At 39.8% G+C, this 25383-nt stretch overlaps 1 protein-coding gene across 4 annotated transcripts in view; it reads left to right on the forward strand.

Annotated features, from left to right (window-relative positions):
• setx (senataxin) overlaps positions 1–25383 on the forward strand; it is a 101807-nt gene that overhangs the window by 48344 nt on the left and 28080 nt on the right. For 3 of the 4 annotated variants that reach the window (XM_043720337.1, XM_043720339.1, XM_043720338.1), the window contains 7 exons: positions 1876–1995; positions 3420–3585; positions 10746–10839; positions 13897–18432; positions 22032–22140; positions 23654–23827; positions 24923–25155. In XM_043720337.1, coding sequence (XP_043576272.1) covers positions 1876–1995; positions 3420–3585; positions 10746–10839; positions 13897–18432; positions 22032–22140; positions 23654–23827; positions 24923–25155 — 5432 coding nt within the window. Of the gene's footprint in view, positions 1–1875; positions 1996–3419; positions 3590–10745; positions 10840–13896; positions 18433–22031; positions 22141–23653; positions 23828–24922; positions 25156–25383 lie in introns of those variants that run through there. The other variant, XM_043720340.1, reaches the window with a different exon arrangement.

The raw sequence follows: 25383 nt of genomic DNA on the forward strand, positions 1-25383 counted from the left end.
TTTGACAGAATTTTAAAGTCCACACAACAACAAAATTGGTCTATATGAAGCACATTCTTTGGGGTCTTGCTCCTTCTTTAAAATGAGGGAGATATTAGCCTCTCTAAGAGAGGACGGGAGACAATCCTCAGTATATGAAGGCCTGTACATCCCCAAAAATGGCTCTGCCAACACATTTATGAATTCCTTAGAAAACTCACTTGGGAACCCATCTGGCCCCGGTGCTTTGCCACTCTGGAGATGCTTTATTGCTTCCTGTGCATATTGTACAGGTACACAATCCCTTATCCGAAAGCCTCTGGGCCGGATGGTTTTTGGAATTCAGAATTTTTCAGATTTCGGAATAAATGACAGTTTAACTGTGAAATGTTTAAAAATCTTACGGAACAACAGGTGCGCCTGTGATTACTACGAGCCCTGAGACAGAATTGATGCCTGCCAGTGCTGGAACACGCCTCTACGGCACATCTGAGTGACGTGAGTCGAGTGGGTGTGGAGTTGGGTTAATTGTTTGCATACCAAACAACCTTGTAATGGAGAAAGAATCTTCACGATAAATGCTTCAGATTTTGGAGCTTTTTGGATTTCAGGATTTTGGATAAAGGATTGTGTACCTGTATCATCATAGATGCATTTAACAGGGAGCCCTGTTCCGTGTTTATACCAGCGAGGTCCAGATTCTTGAGGAAGGATTGCATTTTCACTGCACCGTCTTCGCCACCCTTCGACCAGTATTAGTATGCAAAGTATTCCTGAAATCTAGCATTGATCTTCTTCAACTCACGGGTAACTGTGCCAACCTTCTCTCTGATGGATATAATGGATCGCGAAGCACTTTTCTTTCTAGCCAGATAAGTCAGATATCTACCTGGCTTATCCCCAGATTCGAACAACCTTTGTTTAGCAAAGGAGACTACTTTTTTTGCCATTTGTGTGCACTGAGTCAAGAGCAGCCCGGAGAGCCGTGACCCGCTGCAGCTTAACCACTGCAGGCCTATTATAATATGCTGGAGGTAGCTGAAGAAGCATCTGTTGCTGCTCCCCCCTCTGCCTTTTTCTAGTCATTGAATATGAAATGGTCAGGCCTCATAAATATACCTTAGTGGTCTCCCAAAGTACTGACAGATTACTTGCTGTACCTGAATTGATATCCCAGAAGGCCCTGAACTCTCTTGTAACATACTCAGCAAATTTGCTATCCCTTCACAGGAATGGGTCCATGTGCCAGTGCCATGTGTCTATTCTGCCACCATTGACTTTAACATCTAAACACATTGGCGCATGGTCTGAGATTGTTATATTCCAATTTTGCAAGCCAATATTCTGTCCAAACAGACCGACATGTCAATTCGCTGTGGCACTTGTGTAGGTTGGAATAGAAAGTAAAGTCTCTTCCATTAGGGTGGAGATATCTCCGCACATCTCACGTCTATATTGTTGCAAACATATTCAAGGACTGTTGTTCCTAAACTCTTGCCAACTATGTAAAATGTATTTCCAATAGGGTTGTCAAGTGTGCTTGTTCAGGATTGTTGTCTATGTTTTTATTTGCAATTCAAACTAACTCTTAATTGAAAACTGACCTTCCCTAATTCCCCTGATTGAAATAAACTCCTTATTTTGCAGAAGCGTCCGATCCATTGGTTTATGTTTAGGAGAGCTATATCCTCTATGTTGATCTGACTTAGCATTGCCATTTTGTATGAGCATACCAAAACAAAGCATTCTGTTTGTATGCATTGAAAGGAACAAGAATACCCTTATTTTCAAATAAAGTTATGCTTGTCGTCTTTTTGGGAAAAGAATGGAGTTAGTTAATTAAGTTAAATATTAGAACCTATTTTATTGCTGACACTCGGGTGCTTTCATACATAGGTATCTGCATGCTGTTGATGGTTTTGGATGAACAAGCTATGGACTCGTTACTACTTGCCCAAGATAAACAGAATGACTTCGTGAAGTCAATTCTAAATACCATGATGAAAAGTAAACCAGGTATAGCTGAATATATCTGTAAATGTGATGTTAAATAAAACGTTAATGACTGCAAGTATGCCGGCATAAAAATGTAGATACTAATTGAGTTAATCTGTATTGTATTTTGGGGCAATGAGGCAGATTTAGTTTGTGTAAGGTTTTATACTTTTAAATCATTCATCTAAACTTAATACTTCATATTTGCAATGTTTTATGGTAACAATATTAGTTATATTTTTGAAAGGGTAGCTTCAAGTGGAAAAACTACTGAACCAAATGACCTGCTTTGAAGGAATGAGGAAGTAGATCTACTTAATAATGTTTCTTGTAGTCAGAATGGTGACACTTTCACTTTGACTTCACATTATGCAAATTTGTTCAAAGTGAATATAAAATAAGCTTTTGATGTTGGTTTCTATATTTGTCCAGTAATATGGTGCCTCTGGGTTATCTGTGTGCACAATATCTTTTATACACATTGTGACATTTGACTAAATTACCCAATCTTAACAAAAACGAAACTAAACAACTTCATTACAAAAAAACATTAAAATAAATGCTTTTCAATTTCAAGCCTTGGCATTATTTTCAATTTGAGGATGAAGCTTGGTGGACATTGATGGACATTTCCAGTCATTAGCAACATTTCTGTTAGTGATGGGGAAAGACAAATGCTTGAAAGGACTGTTGCTGAATACCTTTTTTTAGACCAGATTTAGGGTTGTTGCTTTTTTCAATTACTCCTGGAAGATTCTCTTTGTGCATGTGCATTTTGGTGATACGTTCTGCTAGTTTAAAAAAATAGTGCCCAAATAAGCACAATAACTATGTGTGATTCAGACATAATAATGTCACTGTAATACTGGTACCAGCGCTGCACATTTTGGTGTGTGTACTGAGAATGTTTCAGAGGCACGAGTAAACTTTTTTAAAATAAAGGCTTGCACATTTTTCATTTTTTCTTAATATAATACCCCTTGCTTAAAATAATAACTTGAGCTTTATGGCCCATCATTTTTAAATTTTAGTTATTCATTTCAAACTGTAATGCACAAATAACTTCAGTACCTCTCTCCTCAGCAATGAATAACAAATGAATAATTTAACTAAACTTGACCTGGCAAACCTATTGTCAAAAAGATTTTCTATTATAAGCCTTGCTCACTATCCAGGTCCTAGGCTTTTAATTATTCGCACTTGTCTAATTTCTTGACCAAGTCACTGAGGGTTTTTCAAACCGATTCGCCAAAATTAATTGGGAAGGATGGCCTAGATTTTCTGTCATTTGCATATCTGTTGAAATAACTGACCGCTGAGAATTTGCTTATGTCTCTGTGTATATTGCCACTGAAAAAATGACTAATAAGCTCTTTCTTATAATGTGTCAAAGTTTGGAGTGTTGGAATTATACACTGATTTCTCTGCAATGGTTTGTATTGTAGATGATGTTTCTGATCCATTTTGGCCAGCTCTGCAGTGCTTCATGGTAATTCTCGATCGACTAGGATCAAAAGTTTGGGGCCAACTCATTGACCCCACAGAGGCATTCCAGGCTATTATTGGTAGCCAGAGTTACAACAACGAGATAGAAAAAATTCGTAATACCAGGTTGGTAAGTTGGATCCTGATGGGAAGGGAGAGTGAAGGAAGGAGGGGCGTAGACCTATTTAATAATGTTGTTTCCTGGAGTAATATCGATACTTTCACTTGGACTTACTGTGGTGCCAATTTAGTCATGGTGAATATAAAATAGGTTGAGATACTGGACTAAATTTTTCCAAAAATTGGCCAAGTATGAATTTTGAGCATTTCATGGAGAGTTTCTCTGTGTGAGCTTGAGCACGTTATCACTTGCAGTTCTCTGCTGCGCACTCCATTATGTTTGCACCATGTTCCAGTGGCATGTGCACTATCGTGTGCTCACTAGCAACAGATATACTCATGCTCCTGGGACGTTATAGAATTTGTGGCACTAAAGCCATATTTAAAACTTATATGTGCATCAGGTCAAATGTTGCCAGCCAGGAATAACCCAGCTTGGTGTACAGAATGGCATGGTAATGAAAAAGAAAACCTGAGGCCATATAAGTGTCACTTTATGGGGATTAGAATCTTACAATTGTAAATGTGTTGCCTCTTTACATCACCTGTCTGATCGACTGTAATAGTAACTGCAACGACAAGAATGAAGCTACAGCGACTGTCCCTTAAGAGCTGTACCATGTTAGAACCCTGTTTAAGGAGTGCTGTTCTTGTCCAAATTGCACAGCATAGCATAACATCTTATCTGTGTTGAATTTGGGTACATCACAAAGTCTTCAATGAGTTGATCACATTAATTTTCATTGAATAACAAGACCAATCGTGAAAAACAATAAAGCTGCATTTGCTTTTAGAAGTAAGCAGAGGCTGCCTACCTTTCAAACAATGACAAATTTACAGTCAATGAATCATGACCTTGCCCAACTTCCATTATTGAAACCAGGTGTTAAGTTCAGCCTAGCATGTTGTGCATGATGCTGTATTTCTATTCGTGTGCTGAGGATAATGTTTCTTCTACTTGATGTCCTCATCTTCCTCCTCGGAAAATTGTTGCTGCTCTCTTAACTCTTCAGTGTCCATCATGGCATCTCTTTGCCTACTCCAGTTGTACAGAGACTAAAATGCAAGGGTTATGTGGCACATTGTCTGGACTGTACTGCATGGCTGTCACAGTTCGATTCAAGCAGTGGAAGCACATCTTCAGGAAGTAATGTCTGCTCCACAGTACCCCTGGAATTGTACAATGGGATGCATTGTATTTACGCTCTGCCTCAGTTGGGATTGTATGCGTCAACAGTTATGGTTGTAGCATGGTCATAGAACAGTATAGGCCCTTTCGCCCTCGATGTGTGTAGACCTTGCATCCTACTCTTAAGATCAAACTAATCTACATACCATTCATTTTACTATCATCCTTGTGCTTATTCAAGAGTCGCTTAAAGGTCCTTGTGGTGAAACGGTTAAAAATTATGTCCCAATACATGTGTGAATAATAATGTAACACATGTATTGGGCCAAGCAGTGGAATATGGTGTAAAATTATGTCCCAATACATGTATGAATCTAACCGGAATGGAGGTGTTGCTTAGTCCCGTGTGAATCTTATTACACACCTCCCCGTGTGAATCTTCTTATCTGTATGTAACCAGAATGGAATGTGTTTTTTAGCCTTGCTCTGCTGTTCACATGAATGTTTATATCTGGAAAAGAGTATATCAGAGTGAGTATAAGCCAGACCCGGGAGTCTGCTCCGGGGTTACGTTTAACCGCCGAGCGTGGGTTGTTGGCAACCGCTCTACGAGAACTGACGGCTCCCAGTTCCGGTAACATGTAGAGTGAGTAAAAGCCAGACCCGTTGTAAGTATGAGACCTGGTTGTGGCGACGCTGCGGGGAATAAAATGCTCATATTCTAGCAGACTCGCCTCTTGGTCGTTTGTTCTGTGTCAGACTACTCTCCTACGAACCTGACCTTGAGAATTTTTTAAAACAGTCCTTAGTGTATCTGACTCTACTACCACCACTGGCAGTGCATTCCATGCACCCATCACTCTTTGTGTGAAGAACCTACCTCTGACATTCCTCCGAACCTTCCTCCAATCACCTTAAAAATTATGTCTTCTTGTGATAGCCAGTTCTGCCCTGGGAAAAAATCTCTGGCTATCCACTCTATCTATGCCTCTCATCATCTTGTACATCTCTATCATGTTGCTGATCACTCTTCTTTGCTCCAATGAGATAAGCCCTAGCTCCCTCAACCTTTCTTCATTAAGATATGTCCTCCAGTCCACCCCTGGAGGCCATCTCTCAGCAAGATTCCTGGCCCTTAAAGTAGAGCAGGAACTTGATTATTATGAAGTTCCCAAGAGATTTGGTGCTGATCACTAAGATGCGATACTGATGATCCCAGGTGATTTGTGCATTTATTGAATGACGACCTTTTCTAGGATGAAGTCAGCTGCTTTATGACATGGCACCCTCAACGCAATGTAATTTAAATAGCACCCTACCTGGGATACAGTCTCTATCACTGGGAAGATCATCAGCTGAATCTTCACTACGTGCTTTCTCCCAGACTCTGAGGGAATTCTTCCTGAAAGGCAGTATGCCTTCTGAACAAACTGTGGAACTATGGATATGATTTTCACAGCTCGGCAACTCCAACTGAAATGCTAGGGACAATGCCAACACTCTACATGACCTTCATCGATCTGACTGAAGCTGTTGGCTCAGTCTTTTAGGAAGTGTGACCGAAGACCCTGTTAAAGACTATCCTCCACAGCAAGATGTTGACACTGATCCTTGCTGATCCAAGCAGAATGTATCATCACCCCCACTCTTCCTCCATCTTTTTCATATCCATGAAAAGAACAAATTTCTCGGTGGTGCAGACATGGTCTGTGAGATGGGTAGAAACTTTTTCAACCAGTTGAAACCCGAGAGGAAAACTACCAACAATCTTGCTTGTGGAGCTTCAGTAGGCAGATGACAATGTCATCAGTCCTCTCAGAGCAATTTCAAGCCTCACTTAATGCCTTCACGGAAGTATATTGATGAATTTGTCTTAGGCTCAATCTCAAGAAGACGGGAATCCTTTACATTCCAGAGCTAGTTTCAGTCTGTCCTTCAATTATGATTAATGAAGAAATCTTCCCAAAGATGGGCCATTCCCCTACTTGGGAAGCCATCTCTCAGCTAAGGCTCACATGGATATGGACAATCGATCTATGAATGCACATTTGGAAGCTTTGACCATGATGTCCGTGCTGATACCAAGGTTCTTATTTGTAAGACAGTCATCCTTCCCACTTTCTATATGGCTTCAAAACTTGGGCTGTGTATAGACACCACCCTAAGGCCCTTGAAATACTATCAATGTTGTTTGTGTTGGATTTTGTGCCCTCAGCTGGGAGGACAGGCAAACTGATGTCATTCTTAAAGCAGCTGATGGCCTCTGCTGGTGCTATGATTATCTGGAACCAACTCTGCTGGCAATATGCATGGAAACTTGAGTTTTGACTGCTAAAGTAAATCTTTAACACAGGGAAGGCACTCTAAAGAGGAGGACAAAAGAAGTGTTTCAGAGTTTCCCTGAATGCAAATGAATATCAGTGTGGGAGACTCCCATTCAGAAGAAACCCACTTGAAGGAAGCTCCTGTAAAAAGGGGCATAATTCTTTGAGAACACCCACCAGCAAAGGAACCGGAGAAAGGAATGCCAATGATCTCCAAGCCAAGGTTCAATTCCACCTCCCACAAATACCTGTCAAATATGTTGATGAAGATGTGGCTATAGGATTGGACTCAGCCACGCAAGACCCCATAGAGTCTATGGTGAGTGTCACGGTATTTCCGAGATAGACAATCATGCTCGTTCGTGAGTGATTGTTAGCACACATGGGGGAAGCCAGCTATGTTGACCAGCCTACTGCACTGGTTGTAACACCAACTTTGGAACAGTGAGTTGAATTGCTGTGATTTGGCACAAATTGCAATGATAACAGCCTTGAAACATTGGGTCAAGACTTGAGAGATCCCAAAAAAGTTCCCCCATTGCTCCTTGAAATCAGCCAGTTGCAAAAATATTTAGTGTTGCTGCCATTCTTTTGGCTACTGGGATAGGATGACATTCCTCCTCCCCCCCCCCCCCCAACTCGTTCAGTACATAAGTCTTCCAGCTAATGACACAGTTCTGAGGTGGTGTCCTAGGACATCCTCAGGTACCTTCAACTGCAATTTGTTCGAGTGGAGGCTCCACAGCAGCTGCTGGTCCTGTCTGTCTGACTAGCACATTTGTTCTTGCTCAATTTTTCTCTGCCTTTGTTGCTCCACCGTGTTGGTAACCCTATGCTGTGGCTGAGTCCATTGAACTAATGTGGGGAATATCAGAAACCGAGCAGGACCTGAGCAATATAAGCAGTTAGCATTCATAAGCGCACAAATAACAAATTAGCATTAACTTGTAAAGTAGGACATGGCGGACTCTGATAAGGAGGACCATAGAATGCGTGAAGGATTACTGAAATCTTTTGCCCCTTCAAATCTATTCCCCTATCAGCCAAGAAAAGCAGCATTGCAGATAAAATGTTGTCAAATGTTTATAGTTCACGGTAGCAGGAAATCAGCTTTGTGCCCTAATGCAGCCGATGAAATCGTGGATTGACATTATGAATTGTGGCCCACAGGTGACACTTCTGAGGTCACCCATGATTACTTCTGCTTCACAGAGATGAATATGATCTATTTATAATGACCAGTGACATGCTGGAGATTGCTTATGGCCAAGATTTGTCTTTAACATAATAGATCACTGCATCTATTTCACATGCAGAAGTTTATGATGTCCAATATCTTAAAACTGTACTGTGTAAGTGTGATTGTCCCTTGAATGGCCTCACATTGCCCAAAAGTAGAGCCTGTGTCCTTGGACAGAAAAGAAAATCAAGTCTGTCCACTGCCAGTGAAGTGGGAAGAAGTGAGGACTGCAGATGCTGGAGATCAGTGTCGAAGAGTGTGGTACTGGAAAAGCACACTGGTCAGGCAGCATCTGAGGAGCAGGAGAACTGATGTTTCAAGCATAAGCTCTTCATCAGGAAGGGGTCTCTCCGTCCCTGATGAAGAGCTAATGCTTGAAACGTCGATTCTCCTGCTCCTCAGATACTGCCTGACCAGCTGTGCTTTTCCAGCACCCCATGCTTTGACTGCCATGAAGTGGCAGCCATTTTCATTTGCGTTATACTTTTACAATTTGAATGAAATAGAAGGCAACGCAGGTCATGCTTTGCAGCATGAGACTCGGGCTCAACCTGTTATTCTAGCTTAACACCCCCCTCAATGAAATAAAAATCTTCATATTCTTTTCATCCTTGCTATTCCTGTTGACCTCATCAATTCTGAGCTACTACATGTTTCCCACCCAACACCTACATTCACCTCCCAAGATCACTTCCTGAGCCCTGGGCCTGTAGCTTAGTGAGGCTGCACATTACCAACTTTCTCCTTCAATCTCCCTTTCCCATCCAAGCCAATAGACCATTCCCCCGAGGTGGTTCCTGACAAAGGGACAGCGCTCCAAAAACATTTGATTACAAATACACCTGCTGGGCTATATCCTGGTGTCGTGTCACATCTGACCTTGTCCACCCCAGTCCAACACTGCCACCTGCACATCCAATCTTCATGATTGTCTTCCACAACCTGTCCACAGTAGTAGCACTTAATTGCCTGCCTTGACGTGCAGTGAAGAAACTCCACTGACTGTGGCCCACCCTGCTTGACTGACTTGGAGTGATAGCTGCAACTGATGAGTGACCAGATCCCTGACTGGCAGATCCCCAATTAACTGGTTGCTAACCACCAGTCTGGTTGCACTGGGCCGTCAGGAATGATTGTGACCCACTTTCTGAACTGCAATATTACGTACTGTGACCACCCATAGTGGCTCAATATATATCCAAGCTCCTGGATTAAAATCAGACCAGTGGTTGACTGTGGCATGACCCTTAGGATGATGACAGTCATCCTTGACTGAGAATTGAATCTGTTTAGGAATAAATACTTGGCTGTTTGACTGAATCACTTTGTGTTTTCTGTGCAAGCAGCTGGCAATTGCTGTAGGTGTGATATTGACCTAGCTGTACAACAGTGGGTCCACCTCCTTGATTGATCACTACTGTCAGCAGCATTGCAAGTTGCTAGGCTTAGTGTGTGCACTAAAAGTTCAGACAATGCAAATGTAAGTTCAGAACGAGATGGCACTGTTCAAAAGTACATGGCAGGGATGCACTGGTTATCCAAGTAGGTGCTAGGAGAGAAAACTAAGAGCCCTGAGATGGACCTTGCTCCAATGCATGAGATGGGCACTTAACCCAGTGTGTGCCAAATTGCCTGGTAGTGGTATAACAGTGAAAGGTGTCCATGTGCTGCAAAGTGATGAGTATAGCATTGATGAATTGCATCGCAAGTGAGTCTGAGATGCACCAGAATAATGTGAGACCGAAGGATATTTGATACCAGTCTCCATGGGCAAAATGTACAGACAGATATTGCCATAATAGATGACTGAAGAAGTAAAGGACAAGCAGGAACTGCTAGACAATCTTCCCTCTAAGCTGTGTGCATTCGCTCTAAGGTTCTGCATGCAATAATTGGTGCCAGCATTGATGTCCAGTCCTGGGCGTTTCTGTCATACGTGGGCCTCAGAGGTGTACACAGGAGGAAAATTAGAGAAGAAGAAAAATCTCACTTAGACTTTCAGGTTGGGAGCTGTCATCATCTTGTTTCTTTCTACTATCCAGAAAACTAACAAACTGCCTAAAAATGATGCATGATTAGATAATAATGCATGCGAATGCATTGTTTCAAGAAGGCAGCTCAATTTTTTTCGCATAACTGAGTGGACAATAAATCTTGCCTTGTCCAAGTCTTCTGAACAAATGGATGGAAAAAAAATGCACCTTTTCTCCAATTACTAGCTTGGTGACAAATGCAAGTAAATTGACTTTAATTGTATGGAATTTGTTTGAATGTAATCTACATTGATTGGATGTATATTTTCTCTCACTGGCTTGAAGACTTCTTTAGGTTGCATTACATAATGGTTAAAAATTTATATTTAGGTGTTTTTCTGAAATTTTGTTACTAAATATAAGTAACCTCTGATCTCTCACCCAAAAACAGCTTGTCTAGTTTAACATCTTAACTAATTTGTGCTAATTTTTTTTTTTAGAAACAACACAAAGGTAAAGTACGATACTGATGATGACAACATGGTTTCATGCAGCCAGATTGTCTATGACTACAACTCGAAAAGGGAAAGCAAGGTAACCCACTGACCTGTAAACAAAAATCACCCACATCAGACAGGATTTCCCCTGTGAGCTTTGGGAACTCTGAACATTGGGAGCAAATAGAGATTCTTTGCTCTCACTTTTTGGTCGCCCAGATTGCCAAAACTGTTTGTTTTTTAGGAGGCATCTTCTAAATGGTTGACTCCACGCTTACTCTCCAATTAAGGCAGTTGTTGGAGTTGCGGGTGTTAGCTCCTAATGTTACTGTTCAGTCAGAGGGCTGGCAATTTTTTTTTGTTGTAAATATTTTTATTGAGAAAAGTATTTAAAATTTTTTACAAAATTATAAAATCACTACAAAACAGTCTAACAATCTTATAATACAACAACAATAACAGTAAACAAACTACTACCCTACTGCACACATCACTGAGGAGGGAGAAAAGAAACTACACAAACTACAATTCAGTAAATAATTTAAAAAAAAATTAAATTAAACAGAGTTGAACCAAGGCAAATTAAATTACATTCAGTTACCGCACTTCATGCAATCCCACCAAAGCTCCCCACTACGGGGAACATCAGCAGACAAAACCCTATTTGTTTGGAATTCTTCCTCCCAGGGGCCCCCAGACTGCCAGACATAGCCCTCATGACTACACAAAGACTCTAACCAATATAGCCGATAAGTCTGTGTCTATATAGAACGTGGCAGCCCTTTCTGTACTATCAAACCATTCCGTTTTCTAGTGCACCATACTCATAAGGAAGTCTGGGGGATGTGCTCCATAACTAATCTACGCCATCCCAAGAGTCCCAGGGGATTCTCCACTGCCCAGCTCGTTAGAATGTTCTTCCTCACACAAAGTGAAAGAATATTATGCAGTTTCTTCCCATGCGCATCTAAAGAAGGGAGGTTCAGCAAGCCCAAGAGTGGGGGCACCGAATCCAATTTAACCTCAATTCTCAAGACCCTTTCCAAAACACTCACTATAGCACCCCAATACCTACGAAGCTAGTGGCATGACCAAAAGAAATGAGTCAGAGTACCAACATCTGTTTTACACTTGGGGCACATTGGGGACAGTCCTGTCTTTAAAATGAGCGCTGTGGAAAGCGGGCTGGCAATTGAGAGCATCAGTCACCCCAGAGAGAGAGAGAGGAGTTGTCAACAACTGATGAAGGTAGAGGCCCTTGAGTGGAAATACTGTTTCTTTTTCAAATGGGTCAACAGACAGGCCCGTCCTTTCAGAGGAAAAGTCCTTTGGTGCTCATTTTGGTCTGCAGTGCAGCCTTTACTGCCAGCTACTCCTCGGATGGTGATGTCTAGCACGAGGGGACATAGTTTTAAATTGAGAGGTGATAGGTATAGGACAGGTGTTAGAGGTGGGCTCTTTACACACCCTTGCTACTCTCTGAGTAATGTCCTGCCTGCAACAGTAGTAAGCTCGCCAACTTTACAGGCATTTAAATGGTCATGGGATAAATATATGGATGACAATGGAATAGTTTAGGTTAGATGGGCATCAGATTGATTTCACAGGTTGGCGCAACATCGAGGGCCGAAAGGCCTGTACTGCGCTGTAATGTTCTATGTTCTAATTCCTTTCTTTTTTTGTTTGGTCGTTGAAGCCTCCAGCTTTGATGGTATCCTGAACCAGCACTTCTATTTAGCTAACAGCTTGGGGCTATACTGCTGGCAGAATGCTGGTGAGCACGCTAGTGGTCCCTAATTGCTGTCTTATGTGCGTAGGTTTACTAGCCACCTTTGAACAGCATACAGTTGATCTGCATATCCCTGTTTGCCCAAAGGCAATAGGAAAACTGTCCCGGTGCTATTTTTCTGGCTCCCCATGCCTTCAGTTTATTTGAAATTTTGACTATTGTGTTTATCTGTAAGACTCTGAGAATTGTGATGAAGAGTACTACTCTCTTCACTATGTAGAAATGCTATTTTTCTTTAATAAAACAAGATAATGGAAATAGGAAACAAAAACATAAGTTGTTGGAGAAACTCAGCAGGTCTGTCAGTGGAGAGAAAACAGAGTTAACATTTTAAGTCCAGTGACTCAGAATTCTGATGAAGAGTTAACTAGCAATTTGTTTTTGTAATTTTTCTTTGTTTTCTGTCTTTGGATATTGTAAATTTCAGTCCTCAGTCAGTGCTGTTTTCAACCCACCTGTGGAAATTGTGTCAAAATTCAGAGAGGCATAACTCATTTCGATTTTCCTTGTTTACCCTGTGGAAACCGCCTTTCACTTCTCGGTCATGAGGAATTGTGTGGCAAAACTGAAACAGCAGTATTGTGTAACTTAGCCAAAATATGCACTAAACAGACATTTCCACTTGAAATCTAGAAGGATAATTGATGCAATAAATAAGAACATTTTAGATTGCTCTGCAGTTGCTCTATTAAAATTGAAGTATACTTTTCAGATTGTGAGAAGCAATGTTCAAACTTGAAATATTGTTCTGGAAATGATCACAAATCTTTGAAATACCCCATACAGGAAGCCTAAGAATACTCAAGTCATTGTGTTCAAGACAGAGACTGGTGGTAGTTTTTTGGATATTGAAGGAATTAATGGATATACAAAATACAGGAAGGTGGAGTAGTGTTGAAGATATTTTACATAAAAACAGAACACTCAAAGGGCCTACTCATCCATATTCTTCGGTGTAGCAATTATAAATTTATAACTTTGTGATTTTTGAGAAGATTTGTAGCTCAGGTTGAGGTTCTGGATGGAAGTTTGCTTGCTGACCTGGAAGGTTCATTTTCAGACATTTCATCACCATACGAAGAAACATCAGCAATGAGCCTCTGTTGAAGCGCTGGTGTTATATCCCGCTTTCTATTTATGTGGAAACAAACAGAAATGATTTCACCAACCCTAAGAAACCAAGACCTAAATAAAAAGTGAGACATAACACCAGTGCTTCACTGGAGGCTCACTGATGATGTTACCTAGTATGGCATCGAAACATCTGAAAACAAACCATCCAGCTCAGTGAACAAACTTACATCCATTTATAACTATTATACAACTAAATGGAAAGTAACTTTGTTTTATTGTTGGTCCGTACAGGATCCTGGTTGGAAGAATGCTATCTGCCCAGATTACTACCCGAACATGTATGATGAAATGCAAACTCTGGTGAATGTGCTACAGTGTGATGTTGGGCAAGATATGCGTGTACACAACAGTACCTTTCTGTGGTTCATCCCATTTGTTAACTCTGTCATGGACCTAAAGGATCTTGGCATAGCCTACATAGGAGAAGTTATTCACCATATTTACTCAGAAATAAAGGATGTTTTGAATCGGAAGGTGGCATTTTGTGACAAAGTGACTGAATTTTTCATCCTCATCTTGGTATCTGTTGTAGAACTCCACAGAAATAAAAACAATCTTCATTTGCTATGGTACAGCTCGCAGAAGTGGGTGGAAGCACTGGTGAAATGTGCCATGCTTCCTGCCAGAGTGTTTAACCAAAACAGTGAGAAAGCTGCAGGAACGAGTAATGTCAAGGTCACATCAACCACGTTTGCAGCGATGTCTTCTGCGGCATGTTCCTGTATCACTAGCTCAGTCCAACAAGCATGTGTTCAACTAATTCGTAGTTTTCTGAAAGAGGGATGTCAGTCACAGCAAAGAAATATGTTCCAGCAATTTCTTGACAAACTAAATCGACAATTGCGAAGCAGCTTTATTCTAGGCTGGCAGCTAAGTCCAAAGGAGCAACAGGAATTACAGTCCTGTTTGACACAATTTATTAAAAATTCAAAAAGTAAAACCGCTGAAATGAAACAAATAGACACGGTTGGAAGAGGAAGTGGACTGAAGGGCCCACTGATTAAATGTGAAAAAGACCCAAAGGAGTGGGGGAAAATGCCTGCATGTTACAATAGTGGTCCTGGTCCACCATCTCCTTCAATGTTAAAATTAGACTGCAAAGGTTCAGCTATTCCCAAAGCTATTCCAAATCAAGAAGAAATGACTGATCACAAGTCTCTAGAAAACAAACCTAAAGAATCCTCTGAAGAAGCAGTTCTCCCATTTAAGACTGAATTCACCTTGTATGATGACATTACTTTCCTTAATAAGATCAATACTGATTCTTCTAATACTCATGAAGAAGAATTACCTACACACGTGACCAAAATGGAAACCTCTCCTCCCCTTCGTTCCCATTCTTTGGACGATGTGACAGTGGATTTCCCACAGAGTAGACAAAGACAGATTCGAGAACAAGCTGGTGGACTTGCACCCACATCCACTTCCAATGTGGATTTTAGCGCAAGTTCCCTGGATAAAAATAATTTGCAGGCTGAACCTCTTGAAATCACTCATAGTGTTCCACGTAAAGAAAAATGGAAACGGTCTATGCTACTGGAGTTTCAGGAATCTATGAACAAGAATTCCACAGAACCTGAAGCTGTCTCTTCTGAAAAAGATCAGCATGTTATTTCTCATGTCCCTTCAACTTCTGATCATGCAGAAACTGATTGTGATTTGCCTCAAACACTGGAATCAGTCAGTGCTGGACCAAGTAAGTTTAAGATTGATCCAAGCAAACTCTTCAATCTGAAGGTAAAGATGCAAGCAATCAATCTCAAGATGAAAGAAATTAATAATTCTTCGAGTAAAGAAAGGACATTTGAGAAAATAGCTGATGCAGGAGCTGACAATAGGCAATCAGATAAGATGAATAATAGAAACTCAAGTCACGTTCCTAATGTCAGCAAAAATCAAATCACAGATGACGAGACTACTGAAAGTTTGCTCTCCTCTCAAGTGCGTACAGCACAATTGTCTCCAATTTCTGACAAAAGAGCCAAGTCACAAAGTTCTGATGATTTATTGTTATCTCCTCTGCCGGAATCTAGCAGTGCATCCAAATCTTCTGGTCTGTCAAACCCACTTCACGATTGTCATAGCAATAGCAGTGATAGTGATGATGATATTCCATTCGGTTTATTAAAGCTTAAACTTAAGAGAAGAATTTCTTCAACTTCCAAGGTGAATAGAAATGATTCCAAGGAGGATGAAGACTTTAAGCCCTCACTAGCTGTCTCTACCATAAGTACTAATTTATCCAGTGAGCTTCCCACAGAGTTACACACAATCCAATCACTGAACAAGGTTGATAGGAAAGTAAAAGCTTTTTGTCAGGGACAGTTGTGCAATTCCATTCAGAATAAAGAAAATTTTGAATCTGACTTAACAATGAATAAGCCCACTGAAGACAATAATGCAGAATTGATAACTATCTCTGATTCAGAAACATCAAAAGAATTTACCAGCTCATTAATTGTTTCTACCTCAGAAGCAGAGAAAAAAGACAATGCCACCTCTATTCAGTGTGTCTTTGGCGTAATTGAGGAAAATCAGTCATGTTTGCAAGAAAAGTCAGTGTGTAACAAGTCCCCCCCTGTCTTCGAGAATGATTCCCAGTTCTTTGAATTTGAAAGTGAAGAACAGGTATATTCTGTTTGGGAAGATTCTCAGCCACAGCCACATAACAAAAAAAAGACTCAGCTTGTTGATGAGTTTCACAGGCAATCTGAAGAAGAAGAAATTAACAGTATGCTTAATGAATGGGGGTATGATACAGATTATGTATCTGATGAATTAATTGAAAAGGTTGCTGAGGAGGCAGAAGCCAGTTTGAAGGGAGAGCAGAAACGAAAACGGAGTAGCCTGGACACTGAAAAGCAATTATCGCTTAGAGTTTCTTCTCTGAGCAGCTCTACAGCTAAAGATACACCGATTGACAAAAGCAATGTTCAACATTCTGGGTTTACTGATGATATTGTCTCTAACCTTCAAAATGAGAAAGAAATCTGCAGTAAAACCATAATTAGTGGTATAAATAGTCTCAGATCTCTAATTAGATCTGACAAATACAAGTGGATGTCCAAATCTACAAAAGAATTGCCAGATGATCAGCAAGGAAGCAAGCTAACTGTGAAAAATAGAGCAGATGGATTTAAAAATAATCTTGTTTCATCAAAAGCTAGAGCAGGAGAAAAACAATTATCCAAAGCCACTTCTAGTAAAGATTCAAACAAGTCCACCCTTAAAAAACAATCTCAGTGCAATGGCCCAGACCAGAAAACTAGGTTTAAAAATAAAACAAGTAAAAATTCAAAGGAAAAAGCATCCCTGGTGTCATTAACTAATATTTGCAAATCACTTGCCAGGGATGTACAAATGGAAGTTCCTTCAACTTCAGTGAAACACCATTCTAGCTCACTTCCAAAGAAGGTGCGAAAGCGTCCTGAACCTACTTCAACCGTTGAAAAACTTGGCCTCAAAAAGAAGGTTCGTAAAGCATTTGATCTTTCTCAGGGCAGCCTTGATACCTTGAACAAATTGCGTACTTATGGTCAAAAAAAGGGGACTATTGAGCATAAACACAATAAGAAGGCAAAGCTCATTTCACCACAGAAATTAACAGTACGCACAAATCAACGATTACTGGTTTCTCAGGATCGCCAGTACCTAAGGCAGTCTAAGCTTCAGTTAAGCAATAATGAGAAGAAAAGGAAATGTACATCTACTCATGATGAAAGTACTTTCCCAAAAAAAGCTGTGTCAACTGAAGGAAATTCTAGCTTTATTTCTGCTTCTGTACAAAGGAGTCAGAAGCCCAAATCCGCTTCAGTGGAAACCGACAATATTTATGTTGCGGCTCCTATTTTGTTAGAAAAGAAGCATAGTAAAACAATAGACGTGGCCTCAACTCAGCAAAAACTGTCGAGTATTAATGCAGTTGATGACTTGAATTTAACACAGCATGATCCTTTAGATATGGATGTTAGTACGGATGAAAGCTTGGATGATAATGAATTAATGTTGACGCAGAGGGATCCCATAGACATGGATATAGATGATGGCAACTCGGAAGAGGAGGATTCCAGAAGAGCACCTTTAAGTGCAAATGAGACCAGATGTCAATACACAGGATGCTCTGATATAATTGTATCTTCAGAGAAATTTTGTAAGCAACATTCTCTAAATGAACCCAAAGATATCTTTCCTAAGCCAGAATTACCTCCATCTATTTGGAAAAGCCCAAAACCTGCAACTACCAAACTGTTTGCTTCCAACTCTACTTCACGCAATGCTCAGCTTGCTACAGAGATGCAGTGTGTCCCAAAACGTCCAGGAGGAGCAACTTCCAAAGTTCAGCAAGTTCAAAGACCTTCAGTAGCAAACCTTGTGTCACTTGCATCGAAACCGACTCCTATTATGAAGACTGTGGAAACTCCTAATGTTCTTCGAACTCTAAATAAAGATATGAATTTCAGAGCACAGCCGAGTTTTCAAATGTCAGCTACAGCATTGCCGACGAATGCACCTCTGCCACCTTGGAAATCCAGGCAGGCTTCACCTAACGTCAACTTGGATCTGACAGAACATCGAAACCGTGACCAATCTTATCTTATCAATGCAGTCCTTAAGTGGGATTATCAGATGTTTGACTCATTAAGTCAATTTGGAGTACCTGATTCTCTCTGTGAAATTCCACCACGCGAGGTGCCTGAAAAGTTTCGCTCATATGAAGAATATTTTCAAACTTTTTACCCTTTACTGATGTTGAATCTTTTTGAGCAGGTAAGTACAGGCAGTTAAATGCATCAGAAGTTTTATTAGCAATTGAGACCAGTACTAAATGTTTGGACTATATTCTGATTGCATGATGATGGGGAGAGCATTTTGAGAAGCATATGGACTGAGTTCACAGCACAGTCTGTAATCGCTAAATGTAGTTGAAGCTGCTTATTGTTCAAATGCGCTAAGATTTTATGTTTCCACTTGATCATTACAGGGGTGACTAACTTAGGTGTAAGTGGGAGCTACGTTTATATGGAAAGAGCAGGAAAGTAGGAAAAGTTTTGGATTATTTTGATAAATAACTGGTACAGGATCCATGGTAGAAAGGCCCCTACAATTAAGATCTGCTAACTTGTCAGCTTTTTCTTAAGTCTGTAATTAGAGTGGAAATTGTCCATGAAGTGCATGAATTATACAACAAAGTTCATTCAATGTGAACTCAATCCATTGGGTGCTTGATAATGTCAACATAACCAAAAATTTACCCTTTGCCTGCGAATGACCCCACCAAATGCAAATATGTTGACATGGGAAAGGAGAAAGCCAAAGCTAGATTCTGGGTGTCCACTGCATGAGGCACAATGTTGAACCTTTACTGATGATATGCTGACTACAGTCAGAAAGATTGAAGTCCTGAAGATTGTGCAAAAGTCTTAAAAGAGTATTCAAAGTGGCTACATCCCATTCAGACAACTGCTGTGTCAGTATTTCACTCCTTTCTGCATGTAGATCCTTACTCGGAAATAGTTCAGTCGGTGGCATTTGTTGAACCATCCCCTTCCTGATGTTTTCAGATATCATTACTTGTTTTTCACATTCAGTAGCCAATTTGACAGAGTAGGGTTCAGAAACAGGAATTCTACTGGATTACACTTCTCCTTTCCCCCTCAATGATACTCTTGACCTTTAATGTTAGCAAGCACATAACATTCCCAGATCAAATGCCTTGCCTTACCTAGTCTTTACATTTGACTAAGTGCTGTTAGTTTTCTAAGCGAATTTGAAAGCTGCATGAAAGCAAAATCTATTTGTTTTTGACGGATAAATACATTCAGAGAGCAAAGGGGCAGCATCTGCAGAGGGAGAAACAGTTAATGTTTAGTGTCCATTGATTTATTTGCGAAATATGCAAGTGTCAGCTATGGCTCAGTTGATAGCATTCTCTGTTCTAAACCAAAGTCTTTGGTTTACGTCCCACTGAAAAGTTGAAGTTCCACAAGGCTGAGATTCCTGGAGTGCTGTCATAACCAAGGACTGATCTGTCTCTTCGGGTGATTGCAAATATCCCAAGTACTATTTTGAAGTATTGCCTGTGTCCTGATCAATATCTGTACCTTGGTCAATAGCACAAAAGCACGGAAACAGAGAGGTGGAGGAGGAGTTGACCATTCGACCTCAAGCCTGTTCCTCCATTCAATATGATTGCTGATCATTCAACTCAATGTCCTAATCCTGTCCTTCATTATATTCCTTTAGCCACAGGAGCTATAACTCCTTGTTGAAACACACAATGTTTTGGCCTCAACCGTGTTTTTTGGTAGCGAATTCCACAGGCTCACCAGTCACTAGGTGAAGAAATCTCTCCCCATTCCTGTGCTAAAAGGCTTGCCTCTTATCTTTTAAACTATGAGCCCCCTAGTTATGGACTCGCTGGTCATCCTTCCTGCACCTAACCTATCTAGTCCTGTTAGAATGTTATAGGCTTCTTCTTTCTTCTAAACTCCAATGAATAAAATCCTAACCAACTCCATTCAATATGATTGCTGATCATTCAACTCAATGTCCTAATCCTGTCCTTCATTATATTCCTTTAGCCACAGGAGCTATAACTCCTTGTTGAAACAAGGCACGGTGGGCGGCACGGTGGCACAGTGGTTAGCATAATCTAATCTAATCTAATCTAATCTAAACTCAATTGCTCTTTGTATGTCAGTCCTGTCATCCCAAGGATCAATTTGGTAAATTCTTCACTGCATTCCTGCTTTGGCAAGAACATACTTCAGATAAGGAGACCAAAACTGCACACAATATTCCAGATGTAGCCTCACCAATGCCCTGTACAATTGCAGGAAGACATCCTTGTTCCAGTATTTGAATCCTCTCATTATGAAGGCCAACATACAGTTTGCTTTCCTTATTGCCTGCTGCACGTGCTTGATTACTTTTATTGACTAGTGCACTTGGACACCCAGGTCTTGTTGAACCATCCCTTCACTCAATTTACAGCCATTCAAAAAATAATCTGGCATGCATTGGCCCATTTACTCAGCCTGTCCAAATCACACTGCAACATCTCTGCTTACTCACTACAGTTTACTTGCCCTTCCACCTGGCTTTGTGTCATTTTCAAATTTGGAGGTAGTAAGTTAGTACGATCATTACCATATTGATTTTTAAAAAGATGTTTGGGATATGAATGTAAGTCTGTAATGCTACCTCAGCTGAAGCAGAAATGTATTTTGTGATAATCCTTCAGGTAAAAAGGTTTTGTGAAAACAATACCTTGGTAGCATATCCAGAACAAAACCAGTCAATGGGGTTAAAACCAAAATATTACTGATGCTGGAAATCTGAAACAAACACAGTAAATACTCATGTTTCTCCAAAATTCTGTGTATTTCAGTCATTGAGGTTGTTTAACAGAAATCCAAATATCTCTTCGGGCGCAATGTGCGACAGATTATAGAAACCCAGGAGTAGGCTGTTTGAGCCTGCTTCATCATTCAGTATGATCACAACTGATACTCTGTTCTTAATGTCAAATGCCCACTTTCTCTCTCTGCACCCCTTCATACCTTTAATAGCTAAATATATATCTATCTTTTGAATATACTCAGTGACCCAGGCTCCACAGTGTTGTGAATTCCACAAATTGACCACTGTCTGGGTGAAGAAATGTCACCTTATCTCTGGTGTAGCTTGCTGATGTCATATCCTAAGACTAACCCCAAGTTCTAGATTCCTCATTCAAGGAAAACATCCTACCTGAATTCTGTATGTTTTAACCTTTTAAAAATTATATACATTTCAATCATATCCCCTCTCAATCTTCTAAACTCTTGTGAATGTACAGGTTCAGTCAGATCAATGTCTCCTCATACAACATCTCTGGTATCAGCCTAATGAACCTTCATGACACTCACTCTATAACAAATTTCATCCTCTCTTAGGGAGACAAAAACTGCACACAACACTTCAGGTCTGGTCTCACCAAGACACTGTATAACTGCAGTAGGCATATCTTCTTCTGAGCTCTCATCCTCTTACAATGAAAGCCCCTGTAAATTCCAAATTCCTAATTGATTGCTATACCTGTCTCTTTAATTGATTGGTGTACAAGATCTCTTTGTATAACCACACTTTCCTAATATTGTTTAGCAATCTTTATGCTTGGTGAGCTGAGGAAACCTAAAAGTAATTAACTTGGCAACAGTGCAGAGAGATGGTGATGTCTCAGCACTGCATGGAGGATAGAAATCAGCTGAAATCAGTTTGGTATGCATAGTCCTGATTGCATCAAAGAACTAAATAGTAATAATGACTATTTTAATGAAGTATTCTTAATTATAACACTAAATTGCAGCATTTCGTTTATACAGTTAGCTCAGAAACTGAAGGAATCCAAGCAGACAAATAGAATGATTCATAATTCTTTGACTTTGAAGAACTATCGTGTGGCAGGAAAAATATACTGTGCAGAATTTCAAGGTGAGAACAGAAATGGAGCATATACTCTAAATCAAGTCACATGATTGCCTTCTGTCTCCTGAGTTATTATGTTAATGTGTTATGCCCAGAATTAAAACCTAATTCCAGAGTGGATCAAACCCACTTTCATCTTTGAAATTTTTCTAAAACCAAGTTGGGCATTAAATTTATATTACAAATTTAGTATCAGTTAAAAACAAAGCTAGGTAGTAAATAATTGGTTTGTATGTAGTTGAGAATTTGTTATTACACAATATTTGGATAGATACATGAATAGGAAAGGTTTAGAAGGATATAGGCCAAACATAGGCAAGTGAGACTAGTTCAGTTGGGGAAAATTGATTGGCATGGAAGAGTTGGACCACGGTCGTTTCCATGTCGTATGAATCTATGACTAAATGCATGTGTCTGTGACAATTGTGTCGAGTCTGCAACTAATTAGTTTTCGATGTTGTAAGGTAATCATCCTTTCATTGCATCCCATCAAACTACTTATTCACATGTGCTCTTTAAAGTTATTCTGGCGAAGCCAGGTTTTCCTAAATGAGGTAAACATTGAGATTATTTTTTATTACAACAGAAACACAATTTATTTGTGTCTAATCGCAAATCCTGAGGTTGTGACAATAGCCCTGCATTTCAGCTGAATAGTACTGATTAAAAATGCAGTGGATTAGCATGTGAATTCCTATTGAAGATGTATTATGTTGCTGATAATCCAAGTTAATTTGAGTGTAGTGTTATGGACGAGGCCAGACCACTCAAAACATTCCTCAGCAGGCAGCGTAGACCATAACTTTGCAATTTGTTTCGGTAAGTGTACAATGAAAATTACCTGGAGTAAGATAGCTAAATTGACTACCAGGTTTTAAAACAGACAAAAATTTATTCACAAAATTACACAATGATACACAAAGAACAGAATAGAGAACCCCTACAGAACTCAGTCTGTCCAAACTAGACTTAATTATGCTGTTTTGAATATACATAACAGTCCCACTAAGTGAACCCTCTTAAAAACAGTCAAAAAAAAGGAACAGATGCTTACAGGTTGAAGTTAGAAGGGCAGAAAGAGAGAGCGCCTGTTTTCTCACAGCTGAACTCCAAACTTGTTCTGGACTGAACTGCTCGGCTAGGGAGCTGACCACTTCCCTTCCATTATACAGGTCACTTCTAAAACATGACCACTTCGGACTGAAGTCTCATCTGTTTAAATATAAATGAAAAGGCCTCTCAACATCCTTCATTCTCTGTACCAAACTAGTTTAATCGGAATCAGGAGATGTTTACGACTCCTCTGAGAAAAACCAAGGACCGTCTCTTTGAGAAAAGGAACAGCTTTTAGAAAAAAGGGACTAGCTTTGTGACACTAGCATCGACTGAAAGAATCCATTCAATCCATAAAAATGGTTGAAACTTCAATCTAATTGTGGGAGAAATGGTTTTGAACTGTGAATATGGAGAATAGTATTGCATTTGATATCTGCTGACTGCATTTTTTTTGATCAACCAGTTTCTCTACGTGATCACCAGATTGAAAAACAACTACACCCTAAAGAGGATGATGTTGTGTTCCTGTGGTTGCCCCAAAATCAGAATTACTACATGCAAGAAGAGGGCGAAATAATGAATAATAATCCAGTCCCACATATAAGCCATATCTCAAAGACATCGCGTTTTTCAACTGGTGGGTTTAATAGGAATGCAGAGAAATAGTTGTTTTAAGTAGGAGATTATAACCAATGTGGGTGTCACTGGCCAGTTTGGTATTTGTTGCCTAATCCTAATTGCCTTGAACTGAAAGGGCAGTTACTTTCAAAGGACAGTGAAGAGATTACCATGTTGATGTGGGTCTGGAGTCACATGTGGCCCAGCCTGGGAAAGGGTGGCCAATTTCCTTCCTGAATCAACATTAGTAGATTTTTGCAATGTCCATGAAAGCTAGAATTGTGATTGAGGAAGATTCTTACAAAATCAAAATAAAACATTCCACTGATCTAAATTCATGTTTTAGATAACCAACTCAATAATTGCAATGAAAAATTATAGAATGCTCGGTTGAAGTATCCATTCAAGATATTGTTTCTCTCCCATTACATTAGTTTGAGAGAGTAGTATTCTGAAACCCACCTTGGAAGGAAATTGGCTGGCATATTCGATCAGGTTTATTTGTGTGACCTCTTGGGGAAGGTAATTACTACAGGTTGTAAAATGCGTAATTAAAAGATGAATTCTCAGGCTTTCACTGAGCTTAATAAATGGAACATAGTTCATTATAGTTTAATTTGGGTCCCTTCCCTTACCTCTTTCTCCAATGCAGTGATGATCTTACATGTATCATTTCCTGCTTTGTCCTCAGTTGAGATATAACCAACTCTACTTAAATTTGCATCCACCTTCACTTTCTGATATTCTTAATTGACAATCAGATCATAGAGGAACATTTTCATGCGAAAGCATTGGATTGGTTATATTATATTGAGGAAGGCTTCCATAAGCGTAGTTATTTGGACTGTTTTGTGTTGAATCATCTTGTCTAAAGCTCTGTTTAGTCTAAAATGTTTGACATGCAACCATCATTGTCTTTGAGTACGAAATCTGTTCTGTTCACAAGTGATCGTTCTCCATACTGAATCATTTTAGCAACTTGTTTTTGTTTTCCAACAAAAATTCTTTTGTTTCCAGGACTGAAAACAGGTTGAGCTTGAACTTCTTCCCACAATGGTTTTTTCCCCTTTCATGCCTTTGCAGCTGACTTTCACTCAGTTTTCTTTTTGAACAGGACGTGATTCATTGACAACTCTTCACCTTTCAATCCAAACGAGAGGAAATGTTAGTGCAGTGAAAAACCAGCCAGTGAGGTGTGATGTAATTGGTTCCCTTGTGACCACCTTGAGGCAGTTCAAAGGATTGCTTTTTCTAGCCAAAACGCCTCTGATCAGGCCAATTCTTTCAGCGAATTCTATATATTTTATTCAAAAAGGTTTTGTGGAACGTCCAAAATTGGACAATACTGTGAGTAAATTCTAGAAATGAGTACAAATAGAAATGGAATTATTGCATTAATGTAAATATATTGTAATCTAATCTTTTGTGCATTTATTCCACTAATGCTTTAAATTTTTCGTTATTGCATGGTATACTCTATTTTAATCAATATTTGTGATAAAAGTTGTTCGCTTTTCTGAAACACAACCTGGCAGCTGAGCCTCAAATTTTAATATATAATGACATTTGTCTGTT

This window comes from Chiloscyllium plagiosum, chromosome 30, assembly GCF_004010195.1.
Source record: "Chiloscyllium plagiosum isolate BGI_BamShark_2017 chromosome 30, ASM401019v2, whole genome shotgun sequence".
NCBI classification, from domain to species: domain Eukaryota; kingdom Metazoa; phylum Chordata; class Chondrichthyes; order Orectolobiformes; family Hemiscylliidae; genus Chiloscyllium; species Chiloscyllium plagiosum.